Genomic DNA, 14,253 nt, shown 5'->3' on the forward strand with positions numbered 1-14,253 from the left:
TTCAAAATAGCAGTTAAACCAAACCACATTTCTTTTGCTTTGTTTCTAGTCTCAAGTGGCACAATTCTGAAACGATCTTCAAAGAAAAATAATTGTGAAATGTAAAGAAGAAAATACATAAAGTATCTTTTTCTTCATTGCAATGGCTCCCTCTGCAGCCATTAATAATACTTTCAGTTTAAATAAAAAGAACTTGTTTATTGCTTTCACTCTATTTCCAATACAGGATTGTCATTTCAGCAGTAATATGGAGGCACAGCAGCTGCTCCAGACAACCTGTAAATAGGAGAGGCCAAAGAAGAATAGTGTTCTTAGAATAAAAAGGATAAAACATTTAGTTAAGAGTCAAGTGTTGGAAGTATGATGTTGACTGTGCTACTGCCATTTTTTCATTAAAATAAGGAACCTGTCTTCATCAGTTATATATATGCATGTCTTCAATTTCTTATATTCCATCTTTATCCATTCTATTTCTTCCATTTTCTTTACAGTCTATTCCTTTTCCCCATTTAATCTATTTCTTTTTCCTCTAGCATCAGCTTTATTATTTCTTTTCTCTTTCTATCATCATCATTTAATCTTTTTCTGTGACCTCCAAAGTGTACAGAACATTGAAAGTTTCACCGATTCTTTCAGGAATTCTTGCCATAGCCAGCTGCCACTTAAGAATCACTCCTGAACACTTGTGAAACAAAGGAAAGCAAAAGCATTTCCTGCCAAACAGGCATTTAGATGAACACCAATGGGAAGGAAGTCGTGCCTATTCATTGTAAGCACAAGAACCTTGTTTACAGAAAGCAAGAGAGTCAAAAATAGTTTCCAATGCATTTGAACTCATCAAGATGCTTATCACTCGGCAAGTTATGTTTACTTTGGAAGAGGTTGTGGTATTGAATTGAGATAAGCACCCTTTTGTTGCTTTGAAAGCAAGTTGAAATTAAAAGCAGATCAGAAAGAAACATAGCAAAGATAATAGAAGACACTATGTTTTCACCAACACGTTCCATGGACTTTCATGTCATGGGACCATATGTGTGATGTGCAGAGGTAGAAAAGCCCTGTGTGGCTGTGCAGGTCCGGACCTGTAGGGTCCACACAGCATGATATGCTCGTCCCTTCCTGCCCAGAGGTCATGCAATGGAAGCACACACCTCACAAACCCATACTGGGAGTGCACTGGCCTTTCAAAAAGGCCAGTGAAACAGGAACAGCTGCTTTTCCACGTTTCGTTCTCAAGTAAAGTCTCAAGCCACGTGCAGCACCAATGAAGTCAGTGGGGTGTGCCTTTACAAACCAGACTAGTGTTCTTCCTTACTCTTTGAGTAATACTGCCATCTAACCAATGTCAGTTATTAAGAATGAAATCATACTCTACAACTTCGTAATTCCATCTCCCAGTAGCCTAATGCTTTGTGCATAGAGCTAATCCCTTTGCATTTTCCATTTCAAAAGATGGATCTCTCTGTGACATCTACATATTTTGGCACATTCTGAAAACACAGAATAAACAGTAATAATAAAGTATGCTATTTTATTTTTGAAGTATCACTCATAGCTTGTAACTTAGCTACAAGCATGTACTCAGATGCTTGAAGGTATAGCTCAAGTACTTAGAAGTACGTAACTTCCTTACGGGCTAGTATGTCAAAAACTAAAAAAAAAAAGAAAGGAAACAACAGTAAAAATAAAATAAGCTAGGACTCCTAGTACTGAAAAGGAAAATAATCATCTCTGCTTCTGAAAACAAGAGAAAAACAAGGGATAACAAGGTAAAAGTAATAAAGTTTAGGTGTATTTCTGACTTTCACCATAAGCAACCACTTCCAAGATCACTTAAGATAAGAAAAATGTATTGATAGCTAGCCTGATACATCGCAGGCTGAAACAGCTCATTTCACTGTCACTTCCAATACAAACTATCTACAAAGATTAAGAGAAAAAAGACTACATAAACACACAATTAACCAAGTATTGGTATAATATAAGTAACTTACGTGAACAGGATCCAAAATTTTGACTGCTGCTTTGCTGCCATTTTTCTTATTTAACACTTTGAAAACTTTTCCATAGGTTCCTTTGCCAATAGTCTCAATTATTTCCCAGGTATCTGAAGGATCAGGAAAGCTATCAAATATTATTGTTTTTCCAGTCAACGGAAGCATCTCAAATGATGGCTCCTAGGAAAAAGAGATCTCAATGTTCACTCAACAAATGGTTGATAGCAATTTGCTTCCTACAAATGGGAAGAGAAATACACATTCCAGCCTCAAACACTAGAAATGTGTTTTTGCATATAGTGTGCCTGCACAGATAGCATAATGAACAAGAACTGCTGAACTTGAATTTCCCTTCATTTGATACTGTGTTGACTGCACATACCTTCATTTGATATTGTGCAGTCAACACAATATCAAATGAAGGGAAATTCAAACGATAATTTGAACCAAATTCAAGTTTGAGTGAAGCTAGTAGAAGCTTTCCCATGCACTTCTATGAATATATATTGTCACTCCAGGATCTCTGGGGGGATGGGGGAATGACAGTCAAGTTCATAAAATCCCAAAGAATTTAGGTCCATTACCAAGAATCAGGCAAGAAGTGGAAAGAAACTGACACAACACATCCTAAGTAGTAGCATTAGGTTCATTCAAACTCTTACAGCAAACAATCATTTTTACAAGCCACTCTTAGCATTTGAATTATGACATAGATCTCAAAAGGCCAAGCAGATCAAAGTGACAGATCTTTTCACAATGCTATGGTCTTCTGACAGTCAAGCACTCTCAGTCACGGGGAACACACTTACCAACGTACATCCTTTAACAACTGGTTTACATACTGTAAAGGAAACACCTTTTACAGCGACTGAATTGTATCCATTACTGACTGACCAGATAACACCAACGCCCTGGTCCGTGACAGATACAATTCACCAGGAAACCTGCAGCCATCTGTTGTGTACTTGGTGCTGCAACCTGTAGTGGCCCAACCTCTTGATTTCAAATACTGTGGGAATGAAATGACCCAATTTTACCTGATACAATGAATCTTCCTTAATACTATTCCAGGTTAAGGTCAAAGTAAAGATCAAGATCCAGAGACATACATCTGTAATAAGTAAATCCTCAGTTTTCCATTCCAGATTCAGAATTTGCTTCTTTCTTCTGTCCCATGGGATTCACGTAGACTCACCTGAGTCAGGACACTGACTGCAGTCTTTTCCTAAGGCATTACTTCTTCATTACCTTATACCTAGTCTTTATCCATGCCTTGGGAACTTCACCACTTTCGGGCAAAGCCATTTCTTCCCCCAAAAATGAACACAAATTAGTTACAAATTTTTTTTAACTTTCTTTTTCTTTGCCTTTAAAGTAGTGCTCAGATACAGTCATTCTGTTGGGGTTTTTAATCACTTCACATATATTCATATTCATAAATCCTTTGTAATTTGCTCATATTTGGGATTACACAAAACAATAACTAAATTTGGGATGATAAAGGGATTAGGATTCATAATCCCAAACCCTTGCTTTGAGGGTTTCAATAATAACAGAGAAATTTTGAAGTTGTATTTAAACTTTAGGTTTTAAAATTGAGGCTAACTATTTGTTTAAGATCTTACTGGACACTAAAGTCTGTAACTAGTGATTTTTCTTTTAAGAGGGAAAAAAGTAAAAAGGTATCAATGGTTGCGTTCATAAGAACTGAGGCATCCAAACCATATTGAAGCCTGTCTACATATAGGCTATTTTCTACAGAATATGTAATTTTCCATCAAAATCTAGAGCCTGCTATGTCTCACATTACAAGAAAACACAGGAGCTTCTGACCCAGGCAGTAGGAGATACGCAGCGCTGAAGAAAGAAAGATTGAATTCCTCCCTTTCGAAGAGGAGCACTTCTGACACAGGAACTCAAAGAGCAGCTTCACGTATTTAGACTGTGCCAGAGCCAAGCAGAGAACTCTGATATCTTCAATCTCCAAATACATGCCTAAGCAAAGGTCCACCTTGCTGTAGAGATGTTTCACATGAAGTAGAACACTCTAAGAAGTAACATTCCAACCTGGGGCTTCAGGCAGCCTCCCAGGCTTCATTAACTCCCTATACATTGACAGAATGAAGCTGAAATTCATTGACTTCCCAGTATCAATTGCTTATTTGTCTGCAGAGACCGGTACAATGAGAAATGTTAAAGGGCTAAGGAAACATGATCCTGCAGGTGCTATTTGGCTACCAGAGAAAAAGTGCTAGAGAAATTCCCTTGTGCTTTTGTTTTCTTCTGAAAGTCACACCAGTTGCACATCATCTAGTCTTCTACATCATCTAGTAAGTCACCACATACTTAACAAATATGCATTCAGGAGCTGTCATACTTAGTTCAATAATTTAAGAGTGCTATTCCAGAAAGAATTATTCATCCTCATTCTTTGTTTTGATTTATAGCTTCAAAATCATAACTTGAATAAGCCATACTGAATACCATGTTTCCTCACTTTCACCAAGTCTAAGAACAAGTCCCTGCAGATAAATTGTTTAGTTTCCACTTCTATTATTAAAAATATATTAAATAGAATGATTTCAAGTGTTCTATTCTGGATGATGGATAATATTTTATTACATCTCAGTGGAGTTGTGAAAGCTGATAATGATTTAATCTCATATTTCACTGATAAATTGGACTGTTCCTGGAATGTGTCTGGATGCCCAACCAACTGGATAATTTATCATACCCTTCACCATTAAAAATTTACATAAAAGCCACCACAATTTATAACTTGATCCAAACCTCTAAGCTGGGAATGTACCCTTGAACCTCTAGGAAAAAAAGAACCTTTTTAAAGTACTTCTGGTGTGTTCAGCGTGACAGTTGACCCAGCTTCTGCTCAGATTTTGGCTAACCTGCTGGTGAGGCCTGATGGATGCTAGGCACAGTGCCAGTAAGTCAAAGAAAGAGCACCAAGTAGGCAGACTGGTGGCCTGAAAGAGCTCAAGGGCCATTATGAGCATTATGCACCATTATCACCAGCAAATCTCTGTCTCCTGTTATCTTTCCTGTTGCAGTTTCCCCAGAATCTGCTCACTTATGAAAATGGTATAGGCCAAACCTCCAAGCTGGAAGGTATAAAATATCAGCTTACCCAAAAAGCTTTAGAAGCAAATCCAACAGCAGCCTGACTGCTGAGGTTTTCCTGCTTCTTGGTGTGATAAAGGGGACACTTGCACCATGACATAGGAGAAAGGATAAGCAGTCTCTTAGCCCCAGCTAGGTTTTATTCTTTTGGTTTTGCTTGGAGGTGCACAAATTAAGAGTTACAGGTTATAAATTATGAAACCTTATGGCTTGAATGGTGAATAAATGAATTCACATGATAGACTGACCTGGGCAAAAGGGGATTGAGCCCCTCTTTGTTGTGTTTGTTAAAGTTCTTAATGAGCTCATGAAACAAAGTTTAAATCACAGAGTACATTGTCCTGTAAGTCTGAGAGAGCCAAACAGACTGACACAGCAATTAAATTCAGGATATTCAAGGCAAGGAAAAAATACATTTGGAGTTCCAAGTAAACAGGATTTGGGGTTTTGTTGGTTGGTTGGTTGGTTGGTGGTTTTTTTCTCTGAGAGGGGGATTTGGTGCCAGTTACATGAACAAATTGGGTGAGAATTCTTATGAGTCATTCCTATGTGACTTTTTGCTTCACATCAAACATATGCACCCTATACAGCAGACTTCAGGCCAAATATTAGAGATACCCAGAGATGCCCTGTTCAGCAGCTGTGCTGGCAGACGGCTGCATTCTCCATCATTTTCAATATCTAGTCAGTTTGAAGAGGGAAGTGGAAGCCTACCGAAGAACATAGTATATCTCCTCTGGACTCTCTTTGCTGCCAAGGCAATTCAGTGAAGGACATTTATCACACCCAAAGCTTCAGACACAAACCAATGGCCCTGTGGAGGACTTTGCAGTCAAGGCCACAGAGCATTAGAGACAACACAGTCAAGTGGGAATAAACAATAGGTTTTGCTTCTGATGGCTGGGTTGAAAGCACACGGAGCCTGAATTTCACATAGAATATTGTATGCTAATCCAATAGTTTCACTACTGTTTCATATCACCTAATTCTTCAAAGAAGTGCAACTTCTTTATAAACTATAAACCTTCCCCCCCAATAGTTTCTGAATGGACCTTCATCTCACTTGGAGGAAAACATACCCATTTCCTCCATAAAGAGCTAATAAAATGAGAGTCCCCTTGCCTCATGTCATTCATCGTTCTCCACACAGGAAGCCTACATGATTAGCAATTCACATACACAATGAATCCAGCCTTTAGGTTCCCATCAGCATCTTGTCTTGTCTCCTGGCTACCACAACTTTCTGGTCTTGAAAACTGGAACCAGGATGTCATCGGTTCAGTTCAAAACACACCTACTGAGGTTGTCTTCTGTTTTGTTTGTTCACATCACTCTCTCCTTCACATTGCAAACATTCCTTATGTTTAACCAGATAGCTCCTGCACATATCCTGCCCTGTCAAGTGCCAGGTATCTTCCCATATGTCACGACTGGCAGATGTCAGGTGCCAAGAACACTGGCACACATGGCCTGTCAGGTCTGTTACCTCTCCAGAGATGACACAGTGCATTCCTTCAGATTGTGAAACTTAAACCTCTTGCCTAATGGATGCCAGAAAACGTAATCACACTAACAAAACCAAAACAAACAAAAATAGACAGCTTGTTATATAAAATAAAAAACCCCATCTCACCTCATTTTTTCACCACCTTTATTGCCTTTTTCCAATATCTCGTTTGGAAGTTCTTTGGTCTGACACTGATCACAAGCCACAGTGGGGCCTTCAAATACTTAATGGAATGGCACAATCAAATCCCAAACCACATTTCTTCTTATTTCATGAGTTATGCCACACTGACAAGTACTTAGTAAGAAAGTTAAAGGCTGCCACATGGAATTCTCAAAACAAGCCAAAAAGCATGAGGCTACAATATGCCCTTCATTATACTAGCACCTAGCAATTTCTGGATAAATGTCCAAATAATTCGATTATTCAACTAAGAGCATGGATTGCAGCTCAGGTTCTCAGCTAGAGCTATAATGAATGATTTATGCAGTATTTTATCTTAGCCATCATTCAAAGAGTAAGTTTTGCTCTGGAAATTCAAATATCACCCCTGTTTAATTCTGGGGGAATATTCAGCCTCTGATTTCAATGGTGATGCAACCTGTATCTGAATGGGAACTATATTCAAATCTAAGCTCAGTGTGAGCAGATTATCTAGTTTGGCCATTACTTAAAGACAAGTGTTTGGAGGTTTGCAGGCTGGTTTTTTTACTTCATTTGTCAAAAGCTGAATGCACTTAGCATTATAATTTCACTCTAAAACAACAACAAATTTGCATAATTACATTATTTTTGTACTCTCCATATGTCTAGATGAATTATCCTCTTCAACTGCACATCAGTTTGCTTACTACTTTCCACTCTATATATTCCCCATTGCTTTCAATTGTCCTTCTCGTCTGCAAGAAACCTTCCAGAGGGAAAAAAAATCTCTTTAGTCCCAGCTATGGTAGACAAAGAATAAAAATCAACAACCTTCTCTAACAGTGAGTTCATGTCTTTCGCTGTTGTGTGCTTACACAAGTAAGAAAGATACAAGACATTAATTTAGGTGAGCTTCACCTTAGCTGATGTGTAGAATACACCTATTTGAACCTAAGCTAGATGCTTTAATTCCATTTCAGTCAAAGCAATAAAAAATTGATTCACCTTAGCTGGGTAGCATTTATCTTAGCATAAGACAGCTTAGTCTCCAGACACTGTTGATTCTACTGGCTCAGTTTCCACTGCCTACAACAGAAGGCCAGTTACACTGCTTCAGATGCAGACATGTTAAGGTAAATTAATTCTATCCTATTTAAATGCTGGAAATAAAGAGTTTTAGCTTGACAACTGGCAAAATGAGTATCAGCTCCAGACTACAGCCAAAGAAACTGCAAGTCAGCCACGTCATCACCTGAAAGCTGTCAGGCAACTTGGACATTGTCTCATGATGCACAGACAAGGCAAGCACCATGCAATGACACTGCCAAGCAAACCTTGAACGCAGCAACCAAACCCTAAATTAATGTAAATGCAGGAATAAATGGTTACGTAAAGCATTTGGAGGCAAGGAGTGGTGATCAATTTAGGCAAGTATCAGACAACATATTTCCTGGGCACAATTCAAAGTACTTACATCAATCTAAGGGCCGTTCAAGGAAGAAATTGATCTGATTTTGAGGCCACCTTTTAGTGTTTGCTCTCTGAAAGGCTGGGTAACTGCTTCTTCTGTTTCTAAAAACACTTCTTCTCTTTGGTGACTGTTATCCAGTGACAACTTTCCCAACAAAGCAAGACAGCTTTCAGAGACATCTGATGCCTCTGGACTCCTTGACCTTTGTAAAACTTCTACACACAGTAGAGAAGCAGTACTGTGTGGTATCAGTACCTGATCTCCTTCTATTGATAAATGCATATTGGGTGTCCACACTGACATTTCATCTGCTGATTATTATTCAGCTGATCTTGACATTTTGACTTGCTGCAGACTGAACTGGCCAGCCCTGCTCATGGGAGGCTTCAGCTCTTCACTCTCTGAATGTTTTCAGAGGGCAAGAGATCTACTTCAGTGCTAGGTTCCACCTTGGTTTTTCATCCATTCTCTGCCATGCCCCACAACAGGCAAAGTCACACTGCATGTTGAGGTTTACGGTTCTAAGGAAACTACATCAGAGGAGGGGATTTTTTTAAGCAACAAGTTAAAGAACCAGCGAGGGCTGTAAGCATTCAATCTATTCTCATGCATAGAGGCTACCCACTAGATTGCAATCCTTCAGAGTTTATACATGATACCAGTACAGGACCCCAACTTTTTTTAAGCCAACCTTTAGTTAAAGGAAGAGGGTATGGAAAGAACAAGGAAACAAAATGCTAAATTTAATTACTGTAGTCAATTCTAAGAGCTCTGATATTTTGAAAACAAGTAATAGCGAAAGATTTTTGTGGCAATTGTCATCCAACAGACAATATTTATGCAGGGGCATTACAATCATGAAACAAGATTAATAACGGAAGGGGGAACGGTTCATTATCAAATTGTGTTCAGACTTTGTGCCACCAGAAGTAATGAACCGACATTAGCAATCCATGAACTGAATTATATCCAGCTAATTTTGTGGCTCCCAGAAGAGAGGCACTGCAAGTGATGAGAACAATTTTTCAATGACTAAACACTAGATCAATATATTAGCAAATAAGTTGTTTTTCAAAGCCAAGGCATCACTTAGTTTTCCTATTTTAACACAGTAAAACTTTATAAGGCCATAAGAATCAATATGGTGTGACCTCACTCACTCTCTATTTCTCAGAACTTCTAACAGCAGAAAAGTGGCAACTCGAAATTAATTTCGCTGCTGTATCAATGAGCTTTGTCAGGGCTTGAAATTAAGGCGATATAGTAACTTGATAGCAAGATAAGGAAGGCATTGCAGACAACAAGCAAACTTGCTAGCACTTAGCATTAGCAGGCAAGAAGTTACGGGGCGTGAGTGCACTCTGGGCACGGTAAGACCCCACACGTGTCCTGCCGAGGCCACGGTCACGCCGCAGCCCCGCGTGTCCCTCGGGCGGGCAGTGCCCGGCTGCTCTCACCGCGGGCACGACGCGGGCCAGGCATCTCTCCGGACTACTCCGCACGCGTTTCTAACCAGAAACTCACTCACAAGGAAAAAAAAAAAAAAAGGAGGAGAAAAAGGATAACAAAAAGTAGAAAAAAGCACGATTCATCAGAATGAGACACCGCAAGAGCCAACCCTCACATGCCCCGGTGCCGGGAGCTCCCGGCTCCGAGCAGTCCCAGGCCGCCCCGCCCCTGCCCGGCGCACCCGTCCCGTCCCGTCCCGAGCCGGGGCTGCGGACGGCACCGGCCGGGCCGCGGCCGCGCCACCCCTGGGGGCCGGGCCACCATCGCGCGGGGGCCGCCCCGAAGCCCCTCGGCGAGGCGTGGCCGCCTGGCAGCGCAGCTCCATCGCGAGCCCCTGCTCAGGCAGCGGCCCCGGGACTCGCCCTTCTGCCCTGCCCGCCGCTCCCGGCCGGGGATTACCCGCCGCGAAACCTCCGGTCCCTGCAGAGCCAGCCCCGCCGAGGGGCTGGGGCCGCGCCGCCTCCGGCCACTGTGCCTCGGGTTCACCGTCCTTCTGCTGCGGACGGCCCCGGCCCGGCTGCCGTCCCGCCTCGGGGTCAGCGGCGGCTGAGCGCTTTGCCCCGCTAATCCCCCGCAGGCGCCGGCAAAGCCGGGGGGGCTCGGCCCGCCCCGGGCAGGGCGCGGCGGGGGCGCCTGGGCGGCCCGGGCTCCCTCCCGGCGGGACGGCGGCGGCTGCTGAGCACACAGCCGGGCCGGCCACGGCTGCTCGGGATCCCGGGCCAGCCGCCTCCAGAGCTGGGTCACAGCCCCCGCACCCTGATGCGCCCCGCGGGGATTACACGGCGGCCGCCGAGCGAGGCTGCTGGCCTGGCACGGGAGAGCTGCGGCTCGTGGCTTTGGGGCTGCCTACGGCTGCGCTGCCCTGAGGAAACCTAATGGACCTACCTGGCCCGCTAAAAATAATTCACATCTGGTGCACACCCCGAGCTCACTTTAGTACCTGTTGCAGAGAGGTGACTACAGAGCAGCAGCACAATGTAAGTGTAATAACGTAATAGCAGAGTGGAGCCGTAAGACAAAGTACTCAGAAGTTTGGAAATAGATGAATTTTATCAGTACAGCTCCTATGTGGTACATGAACCAGGTTTTAATCATGCTGGTTAGGTTTTCTTTGCAAGATCCCTGACACATCCACTGGAAAGAAGCAGCCAAACTCAGTCAGCACTGGGGATCGTGTGCCTCCAACAGAGAATTTGGCTGTTGAGTCGAGTTTGTCAGCTTCCATTTTTCTGATAATATTTGAACCTGGGTTTTGTTTTCAGCCAGGTCTGACATAAGGGGAACTGTTTCAGAGCTGTCTATATTCTACATCTTCCACAAAAGCAGAGTAGACACCAGGTAGCTCATGGATGGCCTTTCCATGTGAATATATCTGTAAGAGGTATGGCTGCTTATCACATCACAGCCACTAAGGAAATCACACGGACAAGAAACCTTATGAAATTCTTCCCTGTGGGAAAATCATCAACGGAAACTTTTCAAACTCCAAAGTTGAACAGCCATGAGCCAGATATGCATAAGGACAAGAGGCCCCTTGATTTCCTTCAACCAAGCACTACTACTTTATTGTATAAAAGTTGTTGACTTTTTTAGACTGTGCGCTGCATTATGCATGTAGGAATGTATGAGGGATAGTTTAACATCCTGTATAGACTTTATCTTTTGTTGCTGGCTGCTCTGTCCCTTCATAACTGTTCTTCCCCTGGCTGAGACCCTATAAAAATACAAAATGAGCTTCCTGGTTTTATGATCCTATTTTACTAATTAGAGTTGGAAGCACTAGCATAATAGGGCCTCAGCTGTAAAAATATCCATACCTTTTAGGCTCAAATCACTGCAGGAGCAACACTCTGCAAAAGCTTCCCCCTCCCTGAGCAAAGCTCTCATTGCTTTTAGTTGTGCTTGGGAGTGCCTGGTGCCCCACTGCCTTCTGGCTGCGTGTCTGATGGATCATAAGTCACATGCAGAAGCATGACAGTCTAATCCTCTGATCATGCAGAAGCTTGACTGGAGTGCACCATCAGAAGAAGACTAGAAGCCTCTTAGTGGACACCCAGGTACAAAAAGGAGTGATGGGTGTACTCATAGCTCTTCCAGGAAGAGCTTGCGGGCATTTGAGATGTGGAGCAAGGAGCTGAAAAGTGCTAAGACATAGGAACCAGAAAAAACAGTAACATGAGTGATTGGTTGCTATGTCCCCTTCCACTTCGAGCAGTGCTGTCTTAAAACCGCTGCTGCCTGCCTCGTCTAACTCTGGCTATCTGTGTGCCGAACTTACCATCCCTTACCTCTGAAGACCTGAAATTCCCTGTGAGCACTCCCTCTGTCAAAAGGGCCTCAAAGGTAAAAGCCCATGCTAGGGCTCAGCTGATCCACTTGGAGTGTTGAACACACTTATGTCTTCTGCATTAATTAATTATTCAGGTGAACTGGTCTGTGAAACTCCAAAAAATTCATATCTATTTCATTTAGGGAATCCTGAACGGTATGGAAGTAATGGCAGCCTGTTGCTGCAGAAAGGGTCCTAGTTTAAACTAGTTGAAGTCACAACCAATGTCCAAGGCCTGTAGAGCTAGGCACTCTTCAAATAAACAGGGAATTTCAGCCCTTAGGGAATGACAATCTATGTGTCAAATAGACACTGACTGTGCTGGAAAACTTAGTCATGAAATGATTACGTGACATTCAGTGTCAAGCAGCCTAGCCACATTTCTCCTTTGCCTTTATTTTCACTCCTTGTTCTTTTTCCATCTCAACATGCTTTGGCTTTTGCTCCTCATCTTCCTGAAAAATTACTGCTTTGCTTTTATTTAGAAAGCCTTTCAGATGAGGTTTCAAAGTTCTAGAGTAAATAAGGATATATGCTTTCTCTCCCCCAAAATAAATTTGAAAAAATTAAGGACAAGTATCATGTATTGACAGTATCCAGCTATATATATTAAAAGATAAATGAAGTGTGATCATCTCCAGCTGTACCTGGTATGAGGTTAAGTTGCAGTTAACAGCATCTATACTACACTATCTTTTTAACAGACTGTGATTAGATTAGTTTCAGACTTTCTCCTTGCCTTTCAACATAATTTTTACTTTCATTAGAAGTATTGGGGGTGCAAGTCTGAAAACTATTTTTAAATTACTATGTGACAAATATGAAAGCAGTATGAACAGACAACCTTTCAAAACATCTTCAGCATTAGATCACATTCGTGAATTGCATTTAGAATGTCTTACTCTTCATTATTGAAATATAATGGACCCAAAACATACATAAGTAGAATAGACCTCTTTTACTCCAGAACTGATACATTCAGACTTACACATTCTTAGAAGCTTCTAATAACAAAACGGGGTGGGGGCTGGGGGGTAGGTAAGATGCTCTTGTGATTAAGGCACCAAATTAAGGCTATAATTTACTTAAAATAATATTTTCTATATTGTGAAAGATCGTACTACATCCAAATAAAGGCAGGATGAAGATAGGCAGTACACCATGGACCCTCCCTACAAAAGGAGGACCTTGGCTACTAGGCTCCAAATCCTGGGCAGAGCTCAGCCATAGAGAGTTTGTGGGAGCTAAGGCATATGTTCCTGCTTTTCATCTATTTTTTTCTTTATATTTGATTTTTTAATAGTATTCTACTCAAGAGGAGGTGTTTTGATGGCTAACAAGGTACATATGCAAAGAACAAGTGACACACAAAAAGATCAGCAGATAAATAAATGATAACTTAAGAAAATAAACAAGCATGCTTAACTAGCAGAAGACCACCACTGTAAGAATCAAAGAACTTACCTCTCTGGGGAAGTGCTTTTTGACCTCTCTGGCTGCTTAACTGAGCACAGCCTGTAGCAAATATGAAGAACTCCTCCCCTTTTGGTGTTTATTACAGAGAAGCAGTACTTCCTGCAACACGTGAGTAAATATCCTCTAGGAAAACCACCACGGAGTTTGTCTACATCTAGCTCAGTATTCTTTTGATCATAAATACCATCTACCATAATGAATTATCAGGATGTCCAAAAGTATAAGTTATTTATTGAATGCATAGTTTTCTCTAAACCAACCCTGAGCTTTGCCAGATATTTTCTGTGGTTGATCAAAGAGCTCTGTAACCCCCTTTGAAGGTCTTAGATGCGTGATCCTTGTAATCACATTTAAGGGGCTGGTTAGCTCAGGAGATTGTTAATAGGATACAAAACCTTTAACATCCAACCCAGATCATTGCAGATGAAAAGCTGTGACTATTCAACAGCTTTTTCATGTCCCATGACCTAACTTAGTTCCTAAAGAAGTGTTTGTATTCTTTCAAATTTACAGAATGTACTTTTCAGACTTTTTTTAACTGCACGTGTAATACAGAACATTTGACAAACAGGGAAATAATTTAAAAGCTCGGTGGTAATTATTGAATCCAATTAAATCTGCAATCAAAAGAATTTTGAAATTTCCCACTCCAAAACTGTCTTCACAGTCTCAACAAGCCCGTAAG

General features: G+C 41.5%; 1 protein-coding gene across 7 annotated transcripts in view; it reads right to left on the minus strand.

Annotated features, from left to right (window-relative positions):
• The window catches only part of MYO3A (myosin IIIA), a 123,747-nt gene extending 109,881 nt beyond the window's left edge, over window positions 1-13,866 (minus strand). For 2 of the 7 annotated variants that reach the window (XM_048294719.1, XM_048294683.1), the window contains exons 1-2: window positions 13,557-13,864; window positions 1,995-2,177 (exon numbers count right to left, since the gene is read on the minus strand). In XM_048294719.1, the coding sequence (XP_048150676.1) occupies window positions 1,995-2,162 (168 nt within the window). In that variant the 5' untranslated portion in view covers window positions 2,163-2,177; window positions 13,557-13,864. Of the gene's footprint in view, window positions 1-1,994; window positions 2,178-7,424; window positions 7,516-8,257; window positions 9,634-10,162; window positions 10,304-13,556 lie in introns of those variants that run through there. The other 5 variants (XM_048294737.1, XM_048294693.1, XM_048294701.1 and 2 more) reach the window with 4 other exon arrangements.
• Window positions 13,867-14,253: the final 387 nt, after the last annotated feature.

This window comes from Corvus hawaiiensis, chromosome 1, assembly GCF_020740725.1.
Source record: "Corvus hawaiiensis isolate bCorHaw1 chromosome 1, bCorHaw1.pri.cur, whole genome shotgun sequence".
NCBI lineage: Eukaryota > Metazoa > Chordata > Aves > Passeriformes > Corvidae > Corvus > Corvus hawaiiensis.